The sequence below is a fragment of the Bombus terrestris genome, chromosome 4 (assembly GCF_910591885.1).
Source record: "Bombus terrestris chromosome 4, iyBomTerr1.2, whole genome shotgun sequence".
Lineage (NCBI taxonomy): Eukaryota > Metazoa > Arthropoda > Insecta > Hymenoptera > Apidae > Bombus > Bombus terrestris.
Window position 1 is genome coordinate 18,339,596 of NC_063272.1, and position 21,120 is coordinate 18,360,715.

A 21,120-nucleotide genomic window follows, 5' to 3' on the forward strand; every position below is an offset into this window, starting at 1 on the left:
CTGTATTTATTTTAATCAAATATTTACCTTACTCTGAATTTTGAAATCCTTTTGAATTCTTTGAAATTCTTCGAAATTCTTGAATTCTTTGAATTAGCTTAGCTGAAATATTCTCTCTCGAAGAAAATCGTTCATACTTCATCGTGTGATAATCAAAATACAAAAATCAATGCAAAATTTATAAAATTAATTACAAATCAATCGCCATTATGGCTGATGCATACATACATACATACATACATACATATTTTGACCTATTCAAAATGATACAATCTATGTATTTTAAGAACTATCATTTTGTATCTTGCATTTAAATAAATTTGACATCTTCGTAAATATCACGTTGATCGAATTTGGTGAGTTCTCATGTCTAGTACATGGTAACAAAACAAACGTAATATTTACAAAGTGATTGGATGTACGGTGTGAAATGAAATCCTCGATCAAGCTCTGAAACCATCATATATCTTGTATTAAAATATTTCTTCATCTTCACCAAATTTTATCCCGCATTTCTACGTTACTGAAAAGCTCCGATATTTCCAATAGAAATGTAATCATAGTTGTTAAAATGATGCAGTCACAGTTGAACAGTGTACAATAACATATATGCGACAAAAGCAAACTCGACTTCTGATTGGTAAAAGCGGGTTAAATGCAGAACGCGATTGGCCGGCACAATAATCTAGGTTATAGCTAGTGAAGCACGCATGAATTTAATGTGACGTCACCGTCCGTACTCGCAATCGGCCATTTTGTGAGTGTGTGCTGGATCGGGATATTTGTGTTACGAAGCTTTTCCAGTAAAACCGAATGATTTAGTTTACGGGACGGACTCGCTTTACTTTTATTACATGTGCTAAGAGTGCGGGCTATCCGTAGACTTCATACGTAGATTTGTACGATGGAGGAAAAGGCGTCGTTGAAGGAACTCGATCAGTGGATAGAACAATTAAATAACTGCCAACAACTAACAGAAAGCCAAGTAAAATCTCTGTGCGAGAAGGTACACATACACTTTTCCCTCATCCATAAAAAATTATCACCACGTCGATTCTTTCAGCCCTTATTTATTGAGATATCTCTCGTTTGGCTTACAATTAATTTTGTTACGCTGTTTTACGCTCGTTTATTCGTATTCTACTGATCACCACCGAGAGCATAATTTGACGTGTCATTACAAATTTCATTGCAATACATTTGAATATGTTTTATATATAGAAATAATATTATCGATAATGTATTTCGCAACTTCGACAAATTCACTCTTGATAGATATTATTTAAAATTACGATCAGACGCTCCAAAAACCACCGTGTTCGTTGCTATTTGGATTTACACTGCAACTTGTTCAAACCAAGCAAGCTTGCCGAATCAGCCCACGATTCTATTTTTACTTCCCGAATGAGATCTCTTGCAGCATGTAAAGAGTACTTTAATTTTCATGCTTCAATGCTTGAAACACCTGTGATATGTCGAAATTATCTTATTTGATTGTATTCGTCTTCGAGATGTTTGTATATGTAATACTTGTTCATACATAATGCTTAAACGATGTTTAATCATTATGCTTGGAAATTTTTAATAATAACTATTTGAAATACAACAATACTTATTGTTATAGACAACAAAATGTCATATTTATCTGTGTATTTGCAAATTATAGAATATTTATAGATTGTAAATTTGCTTCATATATTATAATAAATAAGTAATTTGCTTTAAATGCTTTTCTATGCGGAAGAAAATAAAAAGTATAAGTTGTATATTTATACTGTCATTTCTTAATCAGTTGTATTATCTAATCTATTATATTATCACTATTGTTCCTAAATATATTTTTACTATCTTTTATGTAAATTATATTAACGTTATTATTTATATTAATTATATTAACTGTGGAATTTTATGCATTTATGGGAAATCTTAAAATGCAACAGTATCAAGAATGCATGTAATACGTAAAAATATAAAATATATCTGAAGTAGTCAATAGTAAAGTATAATTAGTAGGAAAAATAAATCCCAATTTAGGTTTCACTTTGTTGACTATTAGCATTAAATATTTGTAGTTTATTAATTCATTGTATTACTATTCTTGTATTATTAATTTTGCTGTATAAGTTAATGGAATTTAACAGGAATGTAAAAATTAATTTCTTACTGGAAATTTGCAATATTTTGAAAAATGTCTTTGTTTCATTTGTTATAAATAAACTCTTGTCTGTATGTCGATCCATCTGTCCGTCTGCCTGCCTGCCTGCCTGCCTGCCTGCCTGCCTGCCTGCCTGCCTGCCTGCCTGCCTGCCTGCCTGCATGCCTGCCTGCATGCCTGCCTGCCTGCCTGCCTGCTTGCCTGCTTGTCTGCCTGTCTGTCTCTCTGTCTCTCTGTCTCTCTGTCTCTCTCTCTCTCTCTCTGTGCGCGCGCGCGCGTGCGTGTGTGTAACTATATAAAAGTATTCAAAATAGAGAATTCATATTTGAAATGTAAAACAGATTTTTATATTTTTGGATTCCATTTGTTTAATGCATTCGAAGCAAATGACTCACATGTGCATCATCTGAGTTCTAGCAAAGGAACCCGAATGATACATCTATGACTTATTTTTAAGTGCCTTGGTGTCAATATGTCAATTACATTCATAAAATTATGAACTTGCATAAATATTTCCAGTCTAGTTATAAATTTGTTGTATTAACTCATTGAGAACAATGCAGTGAAATAATGTGTAAATGTTTTGTAAATGCAATATTATTACAAAATCCAAATTAAGTAAGTTATTGCTTATAAATTTAAAAAAAACCTATTGAAATAATAGATATATCACAGAATCCCATTGTATGAATTGGAAATACAAAAACAATAATTTTAATAAAATAATATATCATAAAATATTCCAACTTTTTTTAATTTCATAAAATTATAGGATCTATATGAAACAAGAAATAGTAATGAAACAGATATTGAGCAGATTCTTGAAGTTCCTTTTCATAATTGCAACATGGATTCAATAAAATTTAGTAATGTAAATTAAAAAGAAAGGTTGAATGAAATGTTGCATTAACGCAACTTTGACCATTAATGAGTTAATATTATTGTTATTATATTGTAAATGTGGTTAGATAGATAATAATAAATCATTTCTTTTATTCTCTAAATTAACCAATTATGTATTTATTTATCTTTATATTGCTTTAACATTTTTAGATAATAATAAATAATATCAGGGAATTAATATATGTTTGTAGGCAAAAGAAATTTTAGCTAAAGAATCTAATGTACAAGAAGTAAAATGTCCTGTAACGGTATGTGGAGATGTACATGGACAATTCCATGATTTAATGGAATTGTTCAGAATAGGAGGCAAGTCTCCAGATACAAATTACCTTTTTATGGGTGACTATGTAGACCGTGGTTATTATTCTGTTGAAACTGTTACCTTACTTGTTGCGCTCAAGGTAAAACTCTTTTAAACAGATATATATGTAAATTGAATATACAGATGTAGAACTGCCTGTTTTCCTTTATATACACTATTTTTCCTTTATAATATATATAAAATCTTGTTTTCATAGGTCAGATATAGAGAAAGAATAACTATTTTAAGAGGTAATCATGAATCAAGGCAAATCACACAGGTATATGGGTTTTATGACGAATGTTTACGTAAATATGGCAATGCTAATGTATGGAAGTTCTTCACGGATCTATTTGATTATTTACCATTAACTGCTCTGGTAGATGGTCAAATATTTTGTTTACATGGTGGTTTATCACCTTCGATCGATACTTTAGATCATATACGTGCTCTAGACCGTCTTCAAGAAGTACCACACGAAGTCAGTATTTATAGTTGACTTTTTAAATTTGTAAAGGAAGAATGGAAGATATGTAAAATATTATTCATATTACTTTAGGGACCCATGTGTGATCTTTTGTGGTCAGATCCAGATGACAGAGGAGGATGGGGTATTTCTCCTCGAGGAGCAGGGTATACTTTCGGACAAGATATTTCAGAAACTTTTAATCATTCTAATGGCCTGACATTAGTATCACGAGCACATCAATTAGTTATGGAGGGTTATAATTGGTATATTTATTGGAAATGTTTACTTATGATTTAATTTGTACTATATTTGTGTATTAATATTATGGTATTATTATCATAAAATTTTGTATCCCATACGTATATATATTTCTCATTACAGGTGTCATGATCGTAATGTTGTAACAATATTCTCAGCTCCCAATTACTGCTATCGTTGTGGAAATCAAGCTGCAATTATGGAATTAGATGATGCTTTAAAATATTCATTGTAAGTATAATGATTTTATGTTAAATGAAATAATTGATGAGCAAAAATGTTGATATGAATTATTTTTTATTCATTTTCGTACAATGTTTTGTATTTTATCTTTACAGCCTTCAATTTGATCCGGCTCCAAGGCGCGGTGAGCCGCATGTTACTAGGCGGACACCAGATTATTTCTTGTAAACAATCGAAACCCCTGAGTTATCTATTAAGGTAGGGGTACAGAAATGATTCAGGCTTCATAGCAATGCCACTGAACATAATTTATGATAAAACATCAATAAAGTGTGAGGCTACAGCTATCCTTACACATTACATTATAGTCTCAAGTATTATATCATGACTCTTTGTGGTGTCTTGTTGAGAGATGGCACACAACCGAGTATTTTGCGTGTGTCCCACACCATTCATGTAGACACAACATTAAATGTATACAAATAGAAAAAAAAACAACAAACAATAATGTACACACGTACCAATTAAAATTCACGTATCACATTGAGTTCTACAACTTTCATTGTATTGCTTGTATTTTTATTATCAAGAAACAAAACAGAAGAAATGAACATAATAAGTAGTGCGAATAAAAAACTGTGCATGGTATTGTTTGAAACCTTGAAGAAATATTAATTTATTGAAAAACTGTTTATACGAGCAAAATTATTTGTTGCGTGTACTGAATAGAAATAATGTTGTTTAAGGTTTCAAAAAGTGTACCAAAATAATAATAGTCTATATTTAAGAGAGTGTCACATAATTGCTAGTGTGAATGGAGCATGAAATGTTCCACTTGAAGGAAATATACAAAGGGTTGATGCAACAGTAAATTTGGCATATACAAATCGTGCCATATAAACAATTAAATAAATTCTCTAGTGAATTTTGTTAATGATTGTAACATAGCATTATACGTATTAATTAATCACAATTGTCGCAGTCAATAATTTTGCTTATAGTATTGACATTGTTTTATTAAGTAAATCAAAATATAATTTGTACAAGTCTTTATTTTTATAATTATCTTACAAAATAATTTAGTGCAAGTCCATCAGTCATGTTTATTCCATAGCATTTATTTTATTTTAGTTACGCTCATTGCTGTTTTTATTTTTCAAACCTGCTTGCCTAAATATAATTTTTAAATATTAATATTAAATACAAATATCGTCGGTTATCTCATGTTTTATAATTTAAGGATTAAAAAAACTTTTGCATCAATCCTGTCAAGACTTCCTAAGTGAAACACACACTTTATACTGAATGAATTCATGCATTCACAATCATTAAATTGAAAGTTAATTGCTTATGAACCTACCGACAACTTTTTTACTAATTAATAGATATAAAATAATGCTTCTGGTAAATAAACATGTGTAATGCAAGTTTAATGAATTTAATGTGTTGTCAAATCATTCATACTCGTCAATACACAAGCATTGTATACATGAGCATTGAATGTATTCACGGAATACATAATTCATAGAATTAAACATGTAATTTGAACATATGCATAATGAAACGATACAGTAGTAACAATAAAGAGAAAAAAAAAAAAACGAAAAATGTATAGGTGCACACTATAGCAATTTACTAAGACTGTAAATGTAAAAGAAAATAGCACAGAAACCATAACATTGTGGATACAGTAACTTTATCTGCATTGATGCAGGGCTAAGCATTTTTTCATTTTTGTTTTATATATTATATATTACATATATTTTCTGGGTTATAAAAGAAATAAAGGTAAAATTTCCTATATATAGAAAAAAAATTATGGTATTATATCAACAGATGAAGCAGATTGAGTTAATTAAAAGTATATCTTTTAGTAAAATCAGTAATAGATCTTAGAGCTTGTATAGTTAATTTTGTATTTGCTCTATTTATTTTCTTTTTAAAGTATTTCATATAAGACAAATTTCAATATCAAATAAACTCTTATATGTTATTAATTCTTAAAGATTCAATACTTTAAAACATTATTATTTCTTTATTTGTCAAATTTTACTTTAGATAATGTGATAAAAACACTTATTTTTAAGTGTAAAAGTCATAAATCCGGTTATTTCTGTTTCACCTTAATTTTGGTATTGAATGTCAATATTTTATGTACTTACATGCAGATTTTTACAAAGTGATCATAGATTAAACTAAGCTAAAAATGAGTATGCTTTTATCAAAAGCTGATTGATCACCGATGCACACGCAGAAATTCAAATTAAAACAAAACGCTTCAAACTTATCTGTTATGTATATAAATTCAGGGCAAAACAATCAGTTTATAGCTGTATATAATTATTATATATCACATACAGACTACATTGTATATATCAATTTGAAGTAATATCTTTTACAATATTTTTTGGAACATTTTATATCAATCATAAAAAATACTTCAAGCAATTGCAAGTTATGTGTGTGCACTTGGTTTTTATCTTTCGGCATGCGTCCCTGGTTTTAGATTTTGTGTATCTTGAACACATTAAGTTACAAATTTTAAACTGGCTTGCTGAAGCAAAGTAAACAGTATGCCTTGAACTGATATTATGTCGTCTCATTATAAACAGAAGCTAGATAAATAAAGAAATGTTATCATATTTAGAGAGTCTTATATCATTTTTACACATTGAACTACTGTAATGCAAGACATGATATGAGCAAAACTAATTACTGGTCATAAGAAGACTAATACATAAATAATTATTCGCATGTATTTTAACATATAACAACTTTAAAAGTAAATTTCTATAGAAATAGGTAAATTTTTATGATTAAAGTCATATTTATAAATTACATAATCCTAGTGATATTTTAAGTACATGTACAAAAAAACATTTATTACAAGACACTCAATTGAAAAATAAATATTTCAAGTTAAACCAGCAATAAGCAAAATTATTTATTAAAGTGCATAGTTTACTAACTAAAGATATTCAAATGTATTACTGATAATGTGACATTAAGTTTAAAGTATGACAAATTGCTATGCATATAAATTGTTCTGAAATTAATTAGCGTATAATTCATACAGTGTATTCAAGAAATTAAATAAATAAAAAGGATTCATACATAAATCTATATTCAAAATTGTTTTCTTAATACACCGCATGTCCTGTTTTGAAGGAAGTTTTATCAAGATATTTAATCGAAGGGAAACAATATTTGTAGTGATTTCCAGATAATTTAATCACGCTTTATACATATCTACTTAATTTGAACAGTATGACAAAAAACATTTTTTCTTGTTTTAAGATAATTTTTGACGAAGCATGTTAAAAAGTTATGACATAAAAATTGATTGGATAAAATTGTATAATAACACATCACTGTAGAATTATTAATTGACAAATTAGTCAACAATGACAGTCATTGTTATCAGTTATTATTCATGTGTAATTAATTTAGCAAACAAAGAAATATTTAAAATTTTACACGAACTTTCTTATCTTCTTATAATTTCTTGAATCAAGCATCAAGATTTGGAAACATCTTATCCTTTCTTTGTACATCACTAATTAATTTAAATTACAATTCTTATAATTTTTAAAATAATTTATTTTGTCCTCGGTCATAATTAAGAAGGAATTAATTAAGGGGTGTAAATTGAAGGCTGTAGTTTCAAAAAAGATAATATATTTATAAATTCTAAATTACAATTATCATTTTGTTCTTTAATTATCATTACATGTATCCTTTACGTTAATAACCATTTATTATGTACAGCGAGTTTATGGTAAATTCTAAATTGAATCCTAATTTACTATGATAATAAAAATATACTATTATATAACGATCTTTGGTCTACAATTTTTAAATATGGTAACATTGTACAAAAAGTGTTATTAAAATTTTTATTAACTTTGTATATATAAGATATTACTAATTATATGAAATATAATGCAATCTTTTTTTCATATAATCAAAACAGTCATTTGCGAAACGAATATGAAAATAATAATTACATATAGATAAAAAAATAGTTTTTCACATATAATGTATCCTTGTTATAACCAACTGCTCATCATCATAGTATCAGAAAACGATGACACTTTGATATTATCACCACGCCATTAGGGGAATTAGTATCAGTTTTGTATCAGCAGTAGTTATCACTGTGATATCAAAGATTAATATCAATTGTACTCAATGTAATTGTAATCAACCACTGCGTATATATATGCGTGTGCGTGTTTCTACAGGGTGAATCACCTGACGTGATCATCTGGAAATCGCCTGTTTTTGATAATGCTGACAGATGTTTCAAGTACAACTTGAATAGTTTCGAGAAGACATAATCTGACATTGGCTTTTCCGTAGGCGAACACAAGGAACATATGAAGGTCACTGATATTTTTTTAAATGGAATGATATATTTTTTATAGCATTAGCTGGTTCATATGGGCATTCTCTACAAGAAAGTATTAACCGATTTATGTGCACTGAAAAACCATTGGTTTAAGAAATATTATAACTTTAATTTGTCAAATTTAACGTACGAAAGATAAGACCTGGCATGATCTGATCTCATTGCGATCGCTAATTTGAATCAAGCTTGAAGTTAGAATATCTGCTAAACTAATATTTTTGTCGGTATAAATAGGTTAATACTTTATTAATACTTTATAGATTAATAATTTTTTGTATAAAATGTTTAGCTAAGTCGGCTAATATAATAGAAAAGTATATGATTTCGTTAGAAAAAGAAAGTGACCTTCGTATGTCTTCTACGCGGTCACTTACGTAAAGCTAATCATATCTAATTATGTCCCCTTCGAAACCATCTAACTTGTACCTGGAACATTTTTTATATCACTAAAAACAAGTGAAATATTTCAGGTGGTCACGTTAGTTGGTCCACCCTAAATATTTATTCTATGTATACTTCGCAAATATTTTCCATATATTTCACATATTCGTGGCATATCATACTTACATAAATTTATCGCATATAGATAATAAATTAGATTGAAAGAATCACCTCTATGTTGCAAAGTAAAAATCAAACAATATTTTTGTCCCAGTAATTGTAGAAAAATATTAATATCAATTGCGTTTTACCACTAATAGAAATATAAGAACTGAGACATTACAAATACGTGTTCTGATTAAATAAATTAGAATTTTATTCCAGTGTCTAAATGTAATATTTGTTTCATGATCTCGTATGTTGTAAAACTAACTGATACCATAGGAATAGCTCGTAGATAATTAATACTCATTCCACGATACAGACCTTTTGCAATACCATTTTCTTCATATATCGTTTTTATAGTCTGTGACATGCTAGAACTAAAAGTGAATTATAATTAAATATTGTGTAATAAATCATTAAAGAATTAAATATCCTCTTTTATATTCACATTATAACGGTGATAGATTCTTACTTGCATTTGTGAGTATTATGATCCATCATACCTAGTTGCATCCGTCTTCTAGTAACATCTAATGGATAAGAAAAACTTTGAGCAACAGCACCGGCAATACCTCCACACAATAATCTTGCTGGTATCGTTAAAACTAAACCACCTATAGTTACATTAACATATAATTTTTACCAAGTATTAAAGACAATTACACAAGTTGGAATTATGCATTTTATAAAATTTAATTACAACTTTGTATGATAGATCTTATTTGTCGAAAAATGTATAAAGAATTCTTAACACTGGGGGACCGGAAACGCGAATTCGCGTCTTTCATACTTCATGCGGTATCCTATAAAAACTTTAACTGCTGTTAAATAAAAAAAGCAATGGATGCTATAAACGTGTTTAAATGAAAGTGTTTTTACATCACATGTTTGAATAATACGAAACCGTTATCAATATATTAGATATAATATTGGTCGCTTTGAATCCTTTTCAGTCGCTCCAAAGACACCCGAGAATTCAGGCTATATGCTTGTCAGAGCGGCCGGTCCCCAGGCTATTAAGTATTTGTATACTTATATTAATTAAAATATTTTTCAAAAGTGTTATTAGAAAATTGTTAAATTTGACTAAAGACCAAATATCTCTTCTATTTTTATATAACTCTTACCGAAAAATATTAATTTATATATTATTATTGAAAGTAAAATTTCTATTTCAATAAATCTATACAAATTTTAAATTAGTCATACCAGTATTTCTGTCATATTTTTCACAAAAATAATTTGGTGCATGTTTCATGCATAAATATTTAAGTTTTTCAAATGAATAAAATGAAAATCCTGCATAAGGAATCATGCCAATAATAGTTGGCCAAAACCCTCTGTACAATGCACGAATACCACCTTCCTGAAAGATTCAATGATATAATATTAATATTAATCAAAGATCGATTATTAAAAAAATAGTATTTTATGTAAATTTACTTTCTTTTGTTTTTGGAGTTATTATTTAAAAAATATTTTTTACAAATGAATATGTGGTAATAATATATGAACCAATTCACAATTCAAAAAGCTCTAAACTTTGCACTCTATGTTTTAATTGATATGCCAACTTTCTTGCTGTTACTACCTATTCATATAAATTACATATATATTTATAATGCAGCTGTTTCTTATATGTTTTTGTGCATTTCAACAAAAGCTTAATTACATGAGATCAGAATAAGTAATTTCAAATGTAGATTAGTCACATCTTTTTATGCAAATGTGTTAATATATATTATGACAGTAATATTATCTTTAAATCTCAAAACTTCAAGTCTTTTAATAACATTTAATGAAATATGAACTCACTTTTTTGAAAATTGTGATACCCGCATGTACAATCCCTACATAAATATGTTCTCCGGCAACTTGAAAAGCAAGTCTGGCTCTAATGACATCAAGTGGATATGTTAATGTAACTGCAGTAACACCAGCAGCAGATCCAGCCAGAAACTTATCTGTATGAGTATGCGTTCCAAATAAGTCACCTAAATACTGGTAAAAATAAAAAACTAGCTTAATTTACTTATAATTTCAATTATATACATTTAATTTTTTCAACAAGAATGTTGTATTTATTTCCTTTCATTGAAGCTGTATGTATGTATCTTATATTTGTATAGATAAATTATTAAACATTTTTAGAAGATAGGTAAATTATTAAATATTTTACATATGTGTATTTATATGTGTATTTATATGTGTATTTATGTGTGTATATATGCAATATATTCACTTGCATACATAAATCCAAAAATGAATCTAAATTGTAAAAGCTCACCTTTAAATTATGAGCATGTCTTTATATTAATAACGGTTACTTCGCTCTGTGGAACCACTTTACCCAGAAAAAATTGACATTATTTTTTTAATTGTTTCAATACAGAAGGTTGCATTTACTAATAATTACCTTTTTATATAATTCAAATGTAGTAAATTGTGTTGCTGCATATGGAAATATTCTAATCATTTGAGCACAATTTCCTTTGTAAAGAGCAATAAATCGTTCACGTTGAATTATTTCTTTCAATCCGGAAAGGACACCTATGTAGTAAAAGAAGTTAATGCTTCGATTGTATTGTTTTTATATATTTTTTCTTTACAAAGTTGCATTCTTTACCTAAATGTTTATAATGTTTATTATGTGCTTGCAATAATATTTTTATCCTATCTAGTGGAGCTACTGTTGTTTTTGAACACATTCCAGCTACCCCTGTGAAATGCTCATTACTAATAAAACAATCTTTATTTATTATCAAGCAATTTATGTAAAAATATCGCAAATTCTTTGAAATTGATTACTACTTTTCCTTAATAATAATAACGGCACAAATGTTATCATAAATATGAAACTGTTCTACTATGATTGATAATAAATAATTCACATAATATTTCGCTCTAAACGAATAATAATTAAATGAAAATGCGTTATTATTATTCAGTGACATTTTATTAGAAGAAATGTTTAACTCACCGCCGGCAATTAAACTTTTTAGTAAAAATCCATAATCTTTCTCGGACTCAACGCGGAATGCCATTTCTGAATTGTTAATGCAAGATGTACCTAAATATTATATTGGGAGAAGTGGATCGAAGCACAGCCATAGAAAGTTACTGATTCCATTCCACTTCACTGCACAGATAATACTCCATTGCTTGATAACGGGATCACTAGTTTTTACTTACTTTTTCTTATTCATATTAAAAGTGCTGTATATTTAGGTTATGTTTTCTAGTAATATTTATTATCTATAATTATGAAATATTATAAAAAAAATAAATTAAGAAAGCAAATTATGTATGAAAAATACAAAACAAAATCTATCAAAATAACTTTGTATTTGTTTTAATTAAAAAAATCTTCTTATTTAAGATTATTTTAATTTATTATAATTTATTCAAGCCTGCTGAAAAGTGTGTATGTGTAATTAATTTATCTACCACGGTTTAAAATTTAATTCTTTTATTCTACAATAAAGGCATCAACCTGTTCAGTTTTGCACAGTTTCTTTTTTACATGTTATTTATTTATTTATTTATTTATTAAATATGTTCTAGAAAGAAATAATTCAACTTGAATAGAATTCCTTAAGATAATCGGCTTTAGGTTTCAGAATTGCTTTATCTTTAAGACTCACAACCCAACCAGGCTCAAGACCATAAAATAATTGTCTAGGATCTTTACGCTGCACAAGCATTTTGTAATTGGGATCATCTTCAATTTTTGGTAGCTCGTAACCATATTTCTGAGATAAAACCAAACGTTCACGAGAAATTTCCTCAGGATTTGCTAAATATCCTCTTGTTTCTGCGCTCATATAATATTCTAAACAATCTGTCGGAGGTAATAGCCTGCGTGGTATTGGTTCTCCTAAATATTAAGCATGTTTTAAATATAATATTATCAAGCTTTTAATTCTAATATGCTTTAAAAATTTACCAGTAGTAAAAAATCTATCAATATCCTTTATTGCATGTAAACAATGAGTATCGTAATATGCAGTAGTAATAGTACCACCATTTCTTTCAATTGCTGCAATTACTGGTTCACTCGCCCATTGGACTTCTATATTGACTTTTGCTTTGAAGTTATCGGCTCCCTAAGACATGATTTTAAGCAATTTCTGTCTTGGGAAAACATAATATTTAATGTTCCTATATAAAAATATTAATTTAAATACCTCATCTGTAAGATGAACACCTGCATGTTTCCATTCTACTTTAAGATCATATAGTCCTGTGTTGATTATAGATACAAGATCAATAGGTTTAGATGAATCTACTCTGTTTGTATCAATATATAGTTGCAATTGTTGCAGAGATAAAGGAGGATATTCTCTTCTTAAACTATAAATATATACAAAGCAAAATGATATTATATGATACACAATACTTGATACACAATACCAATTTTCAACTTATTTTTAAACTAATATAAAAGTTTCAAAATTTTAAATAAAAAATTCAAGTATATGTCATAGTTAAAATATAGTTTTCTAATATATACATCAATATTATTACATTTTATATATAATTTTATATATAAAATTTATATAGAAATTAAACAACTCACTGGTGCCCTTTATAATATGGTTCACGACTAAATCTAAGATAAAATGGGTTATTTCCAGTTTCATATCCAATTCGCAAAAAATTCTGTCTTTGACCTGATCCCTTATTACCTGCTCCGTGCTTATTTCCACCATGTTGACCTCGACCACGTTTTGACTGTTAGAAATACACATTTTTTAAAAATAATTCTCAAATTAAATTTTTATATATTTATAAAAAATTATCATGTTACGTATACATATACTGATCCAAACAATATTATTTAAACTAAAATATAAGACATAAAAATGAAAGCTAAAAATTTGAAAATATTGATAAAAATAATATAATTTTTATTCAAACATTCATATGAAGCTTAATTTCAAGCATATTAAAATATAAATACACAATATAGTTTTAGAATAATACTAACAGGTTTATTTGCACCAGGATTATTTCGAATGTTATTTAAAGCTAGTCTAGGTAATGTTCGCAACATCGACAGTGCTAAATCTCTTCCTTGTTTACTGGCCATTATTTCGGAAAGTTTCATTACGTTGTTTCTACTTTCATATATCTTTATACAACAATAATATTTATTAAATGTATGATCATTTCTTTATTCCTAATTTTCTCGCATATCAAAGAACATAACCTCAATATAAAAATCAATACGTATCATGGTCGCACGATCATATAAACGTTCATAGTCTGCTTAACAGGACGAGGCAGTAAAACATTAACAAAATTTGATTACTGCAGCTGCATCTATTGGTTGAGCGAGAAACTCGAGCGAATGTCAGCATCGTATTTTTGAATAGACCAATAAAGGAGCATTCAGACGATCAATATATATTTTCAATACAATATTGAAAACCTTAAATATTAACAATAACGTTAATCGTCTAAAGAATCTCTTACGTATGATAATGTTGAAAACCTTAAAATTGACAATAATATTTATCGTCTAAACGCTCCTTTAGACCTTAAGTGGCATACCTAGAATATAGCTTTAGGTTTACATTTTAAGCACATGAGTTGCATATCTACAAAATATATAAATTGTGACAATATACACATTCGAAAAGAGGAGGGTTGTCGTTCTTTTCGTTCGACGCTTTGTTGAATGTGGGTCGTGGATCGGAATCTATTTCAATCCATAACATAAAATATCTTAAAATAATCAAAAAATGACTGAAACTCTTCAATTAAGAGGGACACTTCGGGGACACAATGGATGGGTCACCCAAATCGCGACAAATCCAAAATATCCGGATATGATACTGTCTTCTTCACGTGGTAAGTAGCCACGTAGCGGTTTACACGTTGTCTAGCATTATTACTACTATTTATTTGCATATCTATTATATATATACATATATATGTTTATTTACATTCGTATAGCTTTTCAAAGTATTTTATCCATTTATATTTTGTTAATTTCAAGGGAGATGGTAATTTAATATACGCAAAATATATGTAAAAATTTGTACATTTTGTTTGTAGATAAAACTTTAATCGTATGGAAGCTAACACGTGACGAAGCCAATTATGGTATTCCTCAGAAGCGTTTGTATGGTCACTCTCACTTTATTAGTGATGTAGTGCTATCGTCCGATGGTAATTATGCTCTATCTGGTTCATGGGACAAAACTCTTCGACTTTGGGACTTGGCCGCAGGTCGTACGACACGACGATTCGAAGACCATACCAAGGTGTGAAATTTTCCTTCTGATCTATGGTCGTCGCTCTTCACGAGATACATGGAAGCTTTTTTTTTTCAATTTTTTTTTTTTATTGAATGCCATTGGCAGAAGATGTAACTACGTGAGTCTCTGGGAAATATACTGAAGCTTTTTTTTATATATTTTTTTATATTTAATAAATAGAAGAGGTGGGCAATTAAGTATATAGTATTGTAAGTACTGACCACATTTGATACACAAATTTATGTTGCTTGCAAATGATCAATTGCATAAATTAAATAATTGTGTTAACAGGATGTTTTAAGCGTCGCCTTCTCCGTGGACAATCGTCAAATTGTTTCTGGTTCCCGAGACAAGACAATTAAACTGTGGAATACTTTGGCTGAGTGCAAGTATACTATTCAAGATGATGGACATACAGACTGGGTTAGCTGTGTACGTTTTTCTCCGAATCATTCGAATCCCATCATTGTCTCTGCAGGCTGGGACAAATTGGTCAAGGTACGTTAAAGCTATATAAAATACTAATATTTATTTTAATCATAATAACATGATGTATATATTTTTATTGAACATGATATTTGTGAGTGTAAGCGGATATGGGACTGATTTTCGAAGTTGTAAACTATTTAATAAAGTGTTAATTATTTTTATTTTTCACTAGTTGTATAATAATTCGCAGGTATGGAACTTAACAAATTGTAGACTAAAGATCAATCACAGTGGACACACTGGATATCTTAATACGGTTACTGTCTCCCCTGATGGATCGCTTTGTGCTTCAGGCGGCAAGGTATATATTAGAAAAATATAAATAATGTCATCATCGATATAGCTCTTTTACTTAATTACTCAACAAATTCTATATGAATCACTTCATTTTTGTTCTTTCCGTGAAATTACAGAATTATTTGAAAATTGCACTATTTAAACCTCTTATATCTATAGTATGATCGATATTATTGCAAAATGTTTAAACTTCTAGTTATATAAGAATCTATAGATATCAATTAAAAATTGCTCTTTTATTTGCAGGACTGTAAGGCTATGTTATGGGATCTGAATGACGGAAAGCATCTCCACACCTTAGATCATAACGACATTATCACAGCTTTGTGCTTCAGCCCTAATCGTTACTGGCTATGTGCTGCATTTGGACCTTGGATCAAGATATGGGATCTTGAAACCAAAGAAATGGTTGAAGAATTAAAACCAGAGGTAGTGTCTGCAACGAGTAAAGCAGAGCCACCTCATTGTCTGTCTTTAGCGTGGTCTACTGATGGACAAACCCTCTTTGCCGGCTACTCAGACAATACTATCCGTGTTTGGCAAGTTTCTGTATCTAGCCGTTAAAGACTTTAGACTGGAATAAAATAAAAGCAGAAAAAAAAGGAACAAGTGTTTAATTTATTTCTACATATACTATGCTCTTACAAAACAATGATTAAAAGTCTACTTTTCACTAGGTTTAGAGTTTTTAATCTTTTCTTCAAACTTTTCAAACTCCTTTTTTGCGATTTGATCAGTTTCATCCTCCACTTGCACTACTCCAAGCACTTCTGGAATATAAAATTGCATCATATTTTGAACTCCATTTTTTAAAGTGATCACAGAACTTGGACAGCTTGTGCAGGAACCTTGCATTTTCAATTTCACTATGCCTTCTTCGAAGCCCTATAATCAGATATAATACTAGAGATATTGCCAGTTTCACAATTCATAATTTCTTTATTCCCTATAATTAAAAGCTGCTTAAAAATGAGTGAACTAAAGTTACTATTGCAGATTTATATCATATTATATTTATATTATAGATATAAAAATTTGTTCTAAAATACAACTTATTGTTATTTTATACTTTCAAATTACTTTATAAAATGACGCAATTTTACGTTCATGAACATCAGTTACTTATGTAGTTTTATGCCAGGACAGCTAACTTCAACTTATGAAAAGATATAATTTTAACAGTAGCTATATATAAATGTGTCATATCTTTTAATTTAGAAATGAAATTGAATCTCTTTTTAATTTATAAAGCTCATTTCATATGGATTGTGAAGTATTTTATAGTTAAAATGTACAAAAAAGTTAAAAGTTGTTAAAAATTAATTTTATATTTATATCAGATACCATAACTATTGTAAGACAAATTTTAACAGCTATGATATAACAGTTGATACTCTTAACTAAAAATTTTTAATTACCGGTAATCATTATCGATGACGGAAATTTTATTTTGGTTATAAATAATCATTATCAATGATGGACATTTAATTTTGGTTACAAGTAACCAATATAAATGGCCGGAATCTTTTTTGGTTACCGATAGCCATTATCGCTGGCAAAACCTTTTTCTGTTTACATTCGGCTATTGTTAATTATTATTAATATGACTGATAACTCGAACATATTCATTGATAATGTAAAAATAATTGATTATGGAATTTATATATTTTATTAAGCAAAAGAAAAAGTATGAAAATATATGGAACAAAGAAGAAAATTAAAAAGTGTTGTAACACAATATTAATACAAGCGTTAGTAAAAACATTGTACTATAATATTGTATTACAATAGTTTTTATTCTATTCTTTGTTTCATTTATTTTCATACTGTATTTTGTTTGCCTAGTAAAATATATAAATCTTATAATTAAGTTCTTTTATGTTGTCAATGAATACTAATTATCAACAGTGTTAATAACAATTGACAATAGTCGAATGTAACTGGAAAATATTTTTGTCATCGATATTGGTTAGCAGTAAATAAAAAGATTTTTCGTCGCGATTAATGATTATCGATAAACAAAATAAAATTTCGGTAATCGATGATTATTGATAATCAAAAAATTTCCAGTCATATGTATTGGTTACTGACAAACAAAGTTAAATTTCCTTCACCGATAATGGATACTGATAATTAAAATAAATTTTAATCATTTAATTTTTCAAGAAATTACTTTGAGATTTATCGATAACTGGCCTCAATTTAAATAAATATTAATTTCTATGACTTTTTTCCAAGAAATGTTTAAAGTAATTATTATTTTCGCCTCCTGATTTATATTTATCGTTTTTCATATATTAAATATTCAACAAAATAGGAATAAATTATTACACACCATAAATACAATATCACCTCCATCTTCCTGTACTGTCGGTCGTATTCGAGTATCCAATAATTCTTTTATCATTTGTACTATTTCACTATCATCCTCACTAATTTCTATAATAAATAAAGTATTATTAATCATATAGAAATATTTTTGTTTTTCAATATACAATATGTCTGTCTTAAATATCTACGTGTGATTAGTTTTGTAAATATCAGGAAGGAGAAAAAATGTTTCAAAATAAAAGTTGTTTGACTTCATGACAGAAACTGTGAGATATTTCAGGCAAATTTATAATCCATCTATTCCAAAACAAATGATAACTCTTGTAAGAAACAGATTATTTGTAAACATTTAAAAACTAAGGTTGAAAATATTAAACATATTTTGCAAGAAAAATTAATAAAGAGAGAGAGATCTACCCTTGTTTGTTTCAATTAAATTTTTTTCTTTTATAACTATGTATTATCTTCAGGTCACTTGAAGATAATATTTTGAGTTTGTCTGTATATACATTACATTTATGTATCAATTATTCAAAAGATGTTTCAAATGAAAGTTATTAATTAACACCCCGTATACATACCACTAAATTGAGAAATATATAAAATATCTATTAAATTATAAATATATAAATTATTTAGTCACACTATATAAACGATTTTGTATGAAAATTGACAAATAAAGAGGAATCTCACGAGTATCTGTTGCAGGCTGTTCATCGGTTAATATAGGTAAGCCAGTTGCAAAAAAATCCATTATGACAGCAAATATTTCTGGTTTCAATAATTTCCACTCAACATCTTCATCAGCTTTTGATATTGTAATAAAATCAGGACCAAAAAATACAGACTTTACACCATCAATACGGAATAACATTTTTGCAAGTGGTGAACAATATGCATCTGTAGCATTAGGAAAATCCTTAGTTTGACCTGTTTCTAACACTTTAACTCCAGGTATAAATTTTAAACTATTTGGATTTGGTGTGTCTTGAGTTTGTATAAACATTGTACGATTTTGTATAATATTAAACGTTTTTTTAACAGGAAGTAGATTTGATCTTAATATAACATTATTGTATTCTGTATACATACATGCAACACAATCTTTAAAAATTCTGCAACATTAATAATAAATAATTTAATATGTAATAATATATCACATAAATAATTTTATATTATAAATAGTAAAACAAATTAATAAATAATGTAATATTACGAATCATTAAAGTTTTTATATTTATATCCATTTATTTGTTCGTTTATATTTAAAATTTTTCACAAATTAAGAATAAAGTTTGATGGCTTACTTCGAATATTGATATGTTATTGACGACGTACGTAATAATTGTCGACTAATAGGTAATGTATTTCTTAAAATTTTATCCATTATTGTTTCGTTAATTACTTTTCATTATAGAGATTTGCGGTTAGTTTCTATCACTATTTCTCGTTTTCGTGTTCGCTTTCGCTTATTAATGTATGGATTATTTTTGTTGTTTGCGCAATTTCATGTTATTATTGTACATATTAACAGATGTGGTGCCAACGATCGACAGTATTTTATTAATGTTTATATACAATTTTTAAGTGACAACTAGGTCTTCTAATGCTTTAAGGTTATGTAAATCTAATAACAAATACAGTACAAATCATTGTATACAATACAAGGCTGACCACGATCATATAAACAAGTCTTGACGTTCGCTAAGGAGAACCGTCCGAAAGTTGAGTCGTGTCTAATCGTGAAAAGTCAATATGGAAGGGTCAATAAAGTTCGAGTTTCTGTCAGATAGATAGAGATGAATAGAATATTTTTGTCTTTGTCTGAGACATTTATAACATGTCACGCATGCGCAGAACTATAACCTTCTTATCTTCCATGTTGATTTTTCACAACTAGATACGACTCAATTTTCGAACAATTTTTCCTAAGCTTCAATATATGAATGTCGAGACTTGTTTATATGTATGATTATTGAGCTGGCAACTCGTCCAATTATTTGCTAGTGGACGATGTATTCTTCCCCCATTTCCATTTTGAGTCTTGCGTTCGTGCCGGTTAATAATGTTCTAGTCTAATAATATCCCTAATTTAATAATGCCCTTTGGATGGCACGAGCTGTCCCAGTTTAGAAAGGAAAGTTCGCGGAAAAAGACAAACGCCTTAAAACACTAAAGTATTAAACTCCGGAGTGCGCGGGATAAGGCGAGGACTTTTATCGAAGATAAGTAAAAATTGAAATCATCGCTATCGAGAAGGATCCTTTTTCCTTCGCAGTTCTCGCTTAAGAGGACTATAAAGTTTATACAAGTTTATATAGGTATAAAGTGTATATCAATGTTTTTATGGGTGTCTTTATTATTATTAAGTCAAAAGCTAAAAGCTGTTAAATGTGATTCAAATATTTAAGTTTTTGTCGAACTGACAGAAAGATAGACGGCCCGCTCGCTCGTGCTGATACATAAATCATAAGTCTGTAGCTGATCGAATCGAGTTTCGGTATTCCGAAA

General features: G+C 28.5%; 5 protein-coding genes and 1 long non-coding RNA gene across 7 annotated transcripts; 2 read left to right on the forward strand and 4 right to left on the reverse strand.

Moving 5' to 3' along the window:
* Positions 1-731: 731 nt before the first annotated feature.
* Positions 732-6,915, forward strand: LOC100646859 (serine/threonine-protein phosphatase 2A catalytic subunit alpha isoform). Its single transcript, XM_003394748.4, has 6 exons — positions 732-1,006; positions 3,250-3,459; positions 3,577-3,840; positions 3,919-4,091; positions 4,210-4,317; positions 4,425-6,915. Exons 1-6 carry the CDS (start codon positions 905-907, stop codon positions 4,495-4,497), a joined length of 930 nt encoding a protein of 309 aa, XP_003394796.1. The 5' UTR covers positions 732-904; the 3' UTR covers positions 4,498-6,915.
* On the reverse strand, positions 812-2,301 carry LOC110119236. Its single transcript, XR_002307655.2, has 2 exons — positions 2,165-2,301; positions 812-1,465 (listed from the first exon to the last, which is right to left on the reverse strand). It is a non-coding gene; the product is annotated as an uncharacterized LOC110119236 (long non-coding RNA).
* A 1,321-nt stretch (positions 6,916-8,236) lies between the features above and the next one.
* On the reverse strand, positions 8,237-12,523 carry LOC100647016 (graves disease carrier protein homolog). 2 transcript variants are annotated; one of them, XM_003394749.4, is made up of 7 exons: positions 12,207-12,523; positions 11,853-11,945; positions 11,643-11,776; positions 11,042-11,227; positions 10,436-10,592; positions 9,699-9,840; positions 8,237-9,603 (listed from the first exon to the last, which is right to left on the reverse strand). In XM_003394749.4, the coding sequence occupies exons 1-7, from the start codon at positions 12,268-12,270 to the stop codon at positions 9,429-9,431; spliced, it is 951 nt and encodes a 316-aa protein (XP_003394797.1). In that variant the 5' UTR covers positions 12,271-12,523; the 3' UTR covers positions 8,237-9,428. The 2 variants fall into 2 exon arrangements, with proteins under 2 accessions (XP_003394797.1, XP_012163128.1); XM_012307738.3 differs by having other exon boundaries at positions 11,853-11,962.
* Positions 12,524-12,678: 155 nt separating this feature from the next.
* LOC100647138 (39S ribosomal protein L15, mitochondrial) lies at positions 12,679-14,499 on the reverse strand. The gene is made up of 5 exons (XM_003394750.4): positions 14,217-14,499; positions 13,806-13,960; positions 13,414-13,579; positions 13,173-13,332; positions 12,679-13,103 (listed from the first exon to the last, which is right to left on the reverse strand). The coding sequence occupies exons 1-5, from the start codon at positions 14,334-14,336 to the stop codon at positions 12,802-12,804; spliced, it is 903 nt and encodes a 300-aa protein (XP_003394798.1). The 5' UTR covers positions 14,337-14,499; the 3' UTR covers positions 12,679-12,801.
* Positions 14,500-14,866: 367 nt separating this feature from the next.
* On the forward strand, positions 14,867-16,884 carry LOC100647255 (guanine nucleotide-binding protein subunit beta-like protein). The gene is made up of 5 exons (XM_003394751.3): positions 14,867-15,082; positions 15,290-15,498; positions 15,784-15,990; positions 16,172-16,282; positions 16,525-16,884. The coding sequence occupies exons 1-5, from the start codon at positions 14,974-14,976 to the stop codon at positions 16,840-16,842; spliced, it is 954 nt and encodes a 317-aa protein (XP_003394799.1). The 5' UTR covers positions 14,867-14,973; the 3' UTR covers positions 16,843-16,884.
* On the reverse strand, positions 16,877-20,425 carry LOC100647373 (NFU1 iron-sulfur cluster scaffold homolog, mitochondrial). Its single transcript, XM_003394752.4, has 4 exons — positions 19,917-20,425; positions 19,303-19,724; positions 18,614-18,717; positions 16,877-17,163 (listed from the first exon to the last, which is right to left on the reverse strand). Exons 1-4 carry the CDS (start codon positions 19,994-19,996, stop codon positions 16,942-16,944), a joined length of 828 nt encoding a protein of 275 aa, XP_003394800.1. The 5' UTR covers positions 19,997-20,425; the 3' UTR covers positions 16,877-16,941.
* Positions 20,426-21,120: the final 695 nt, after the last annotated feature.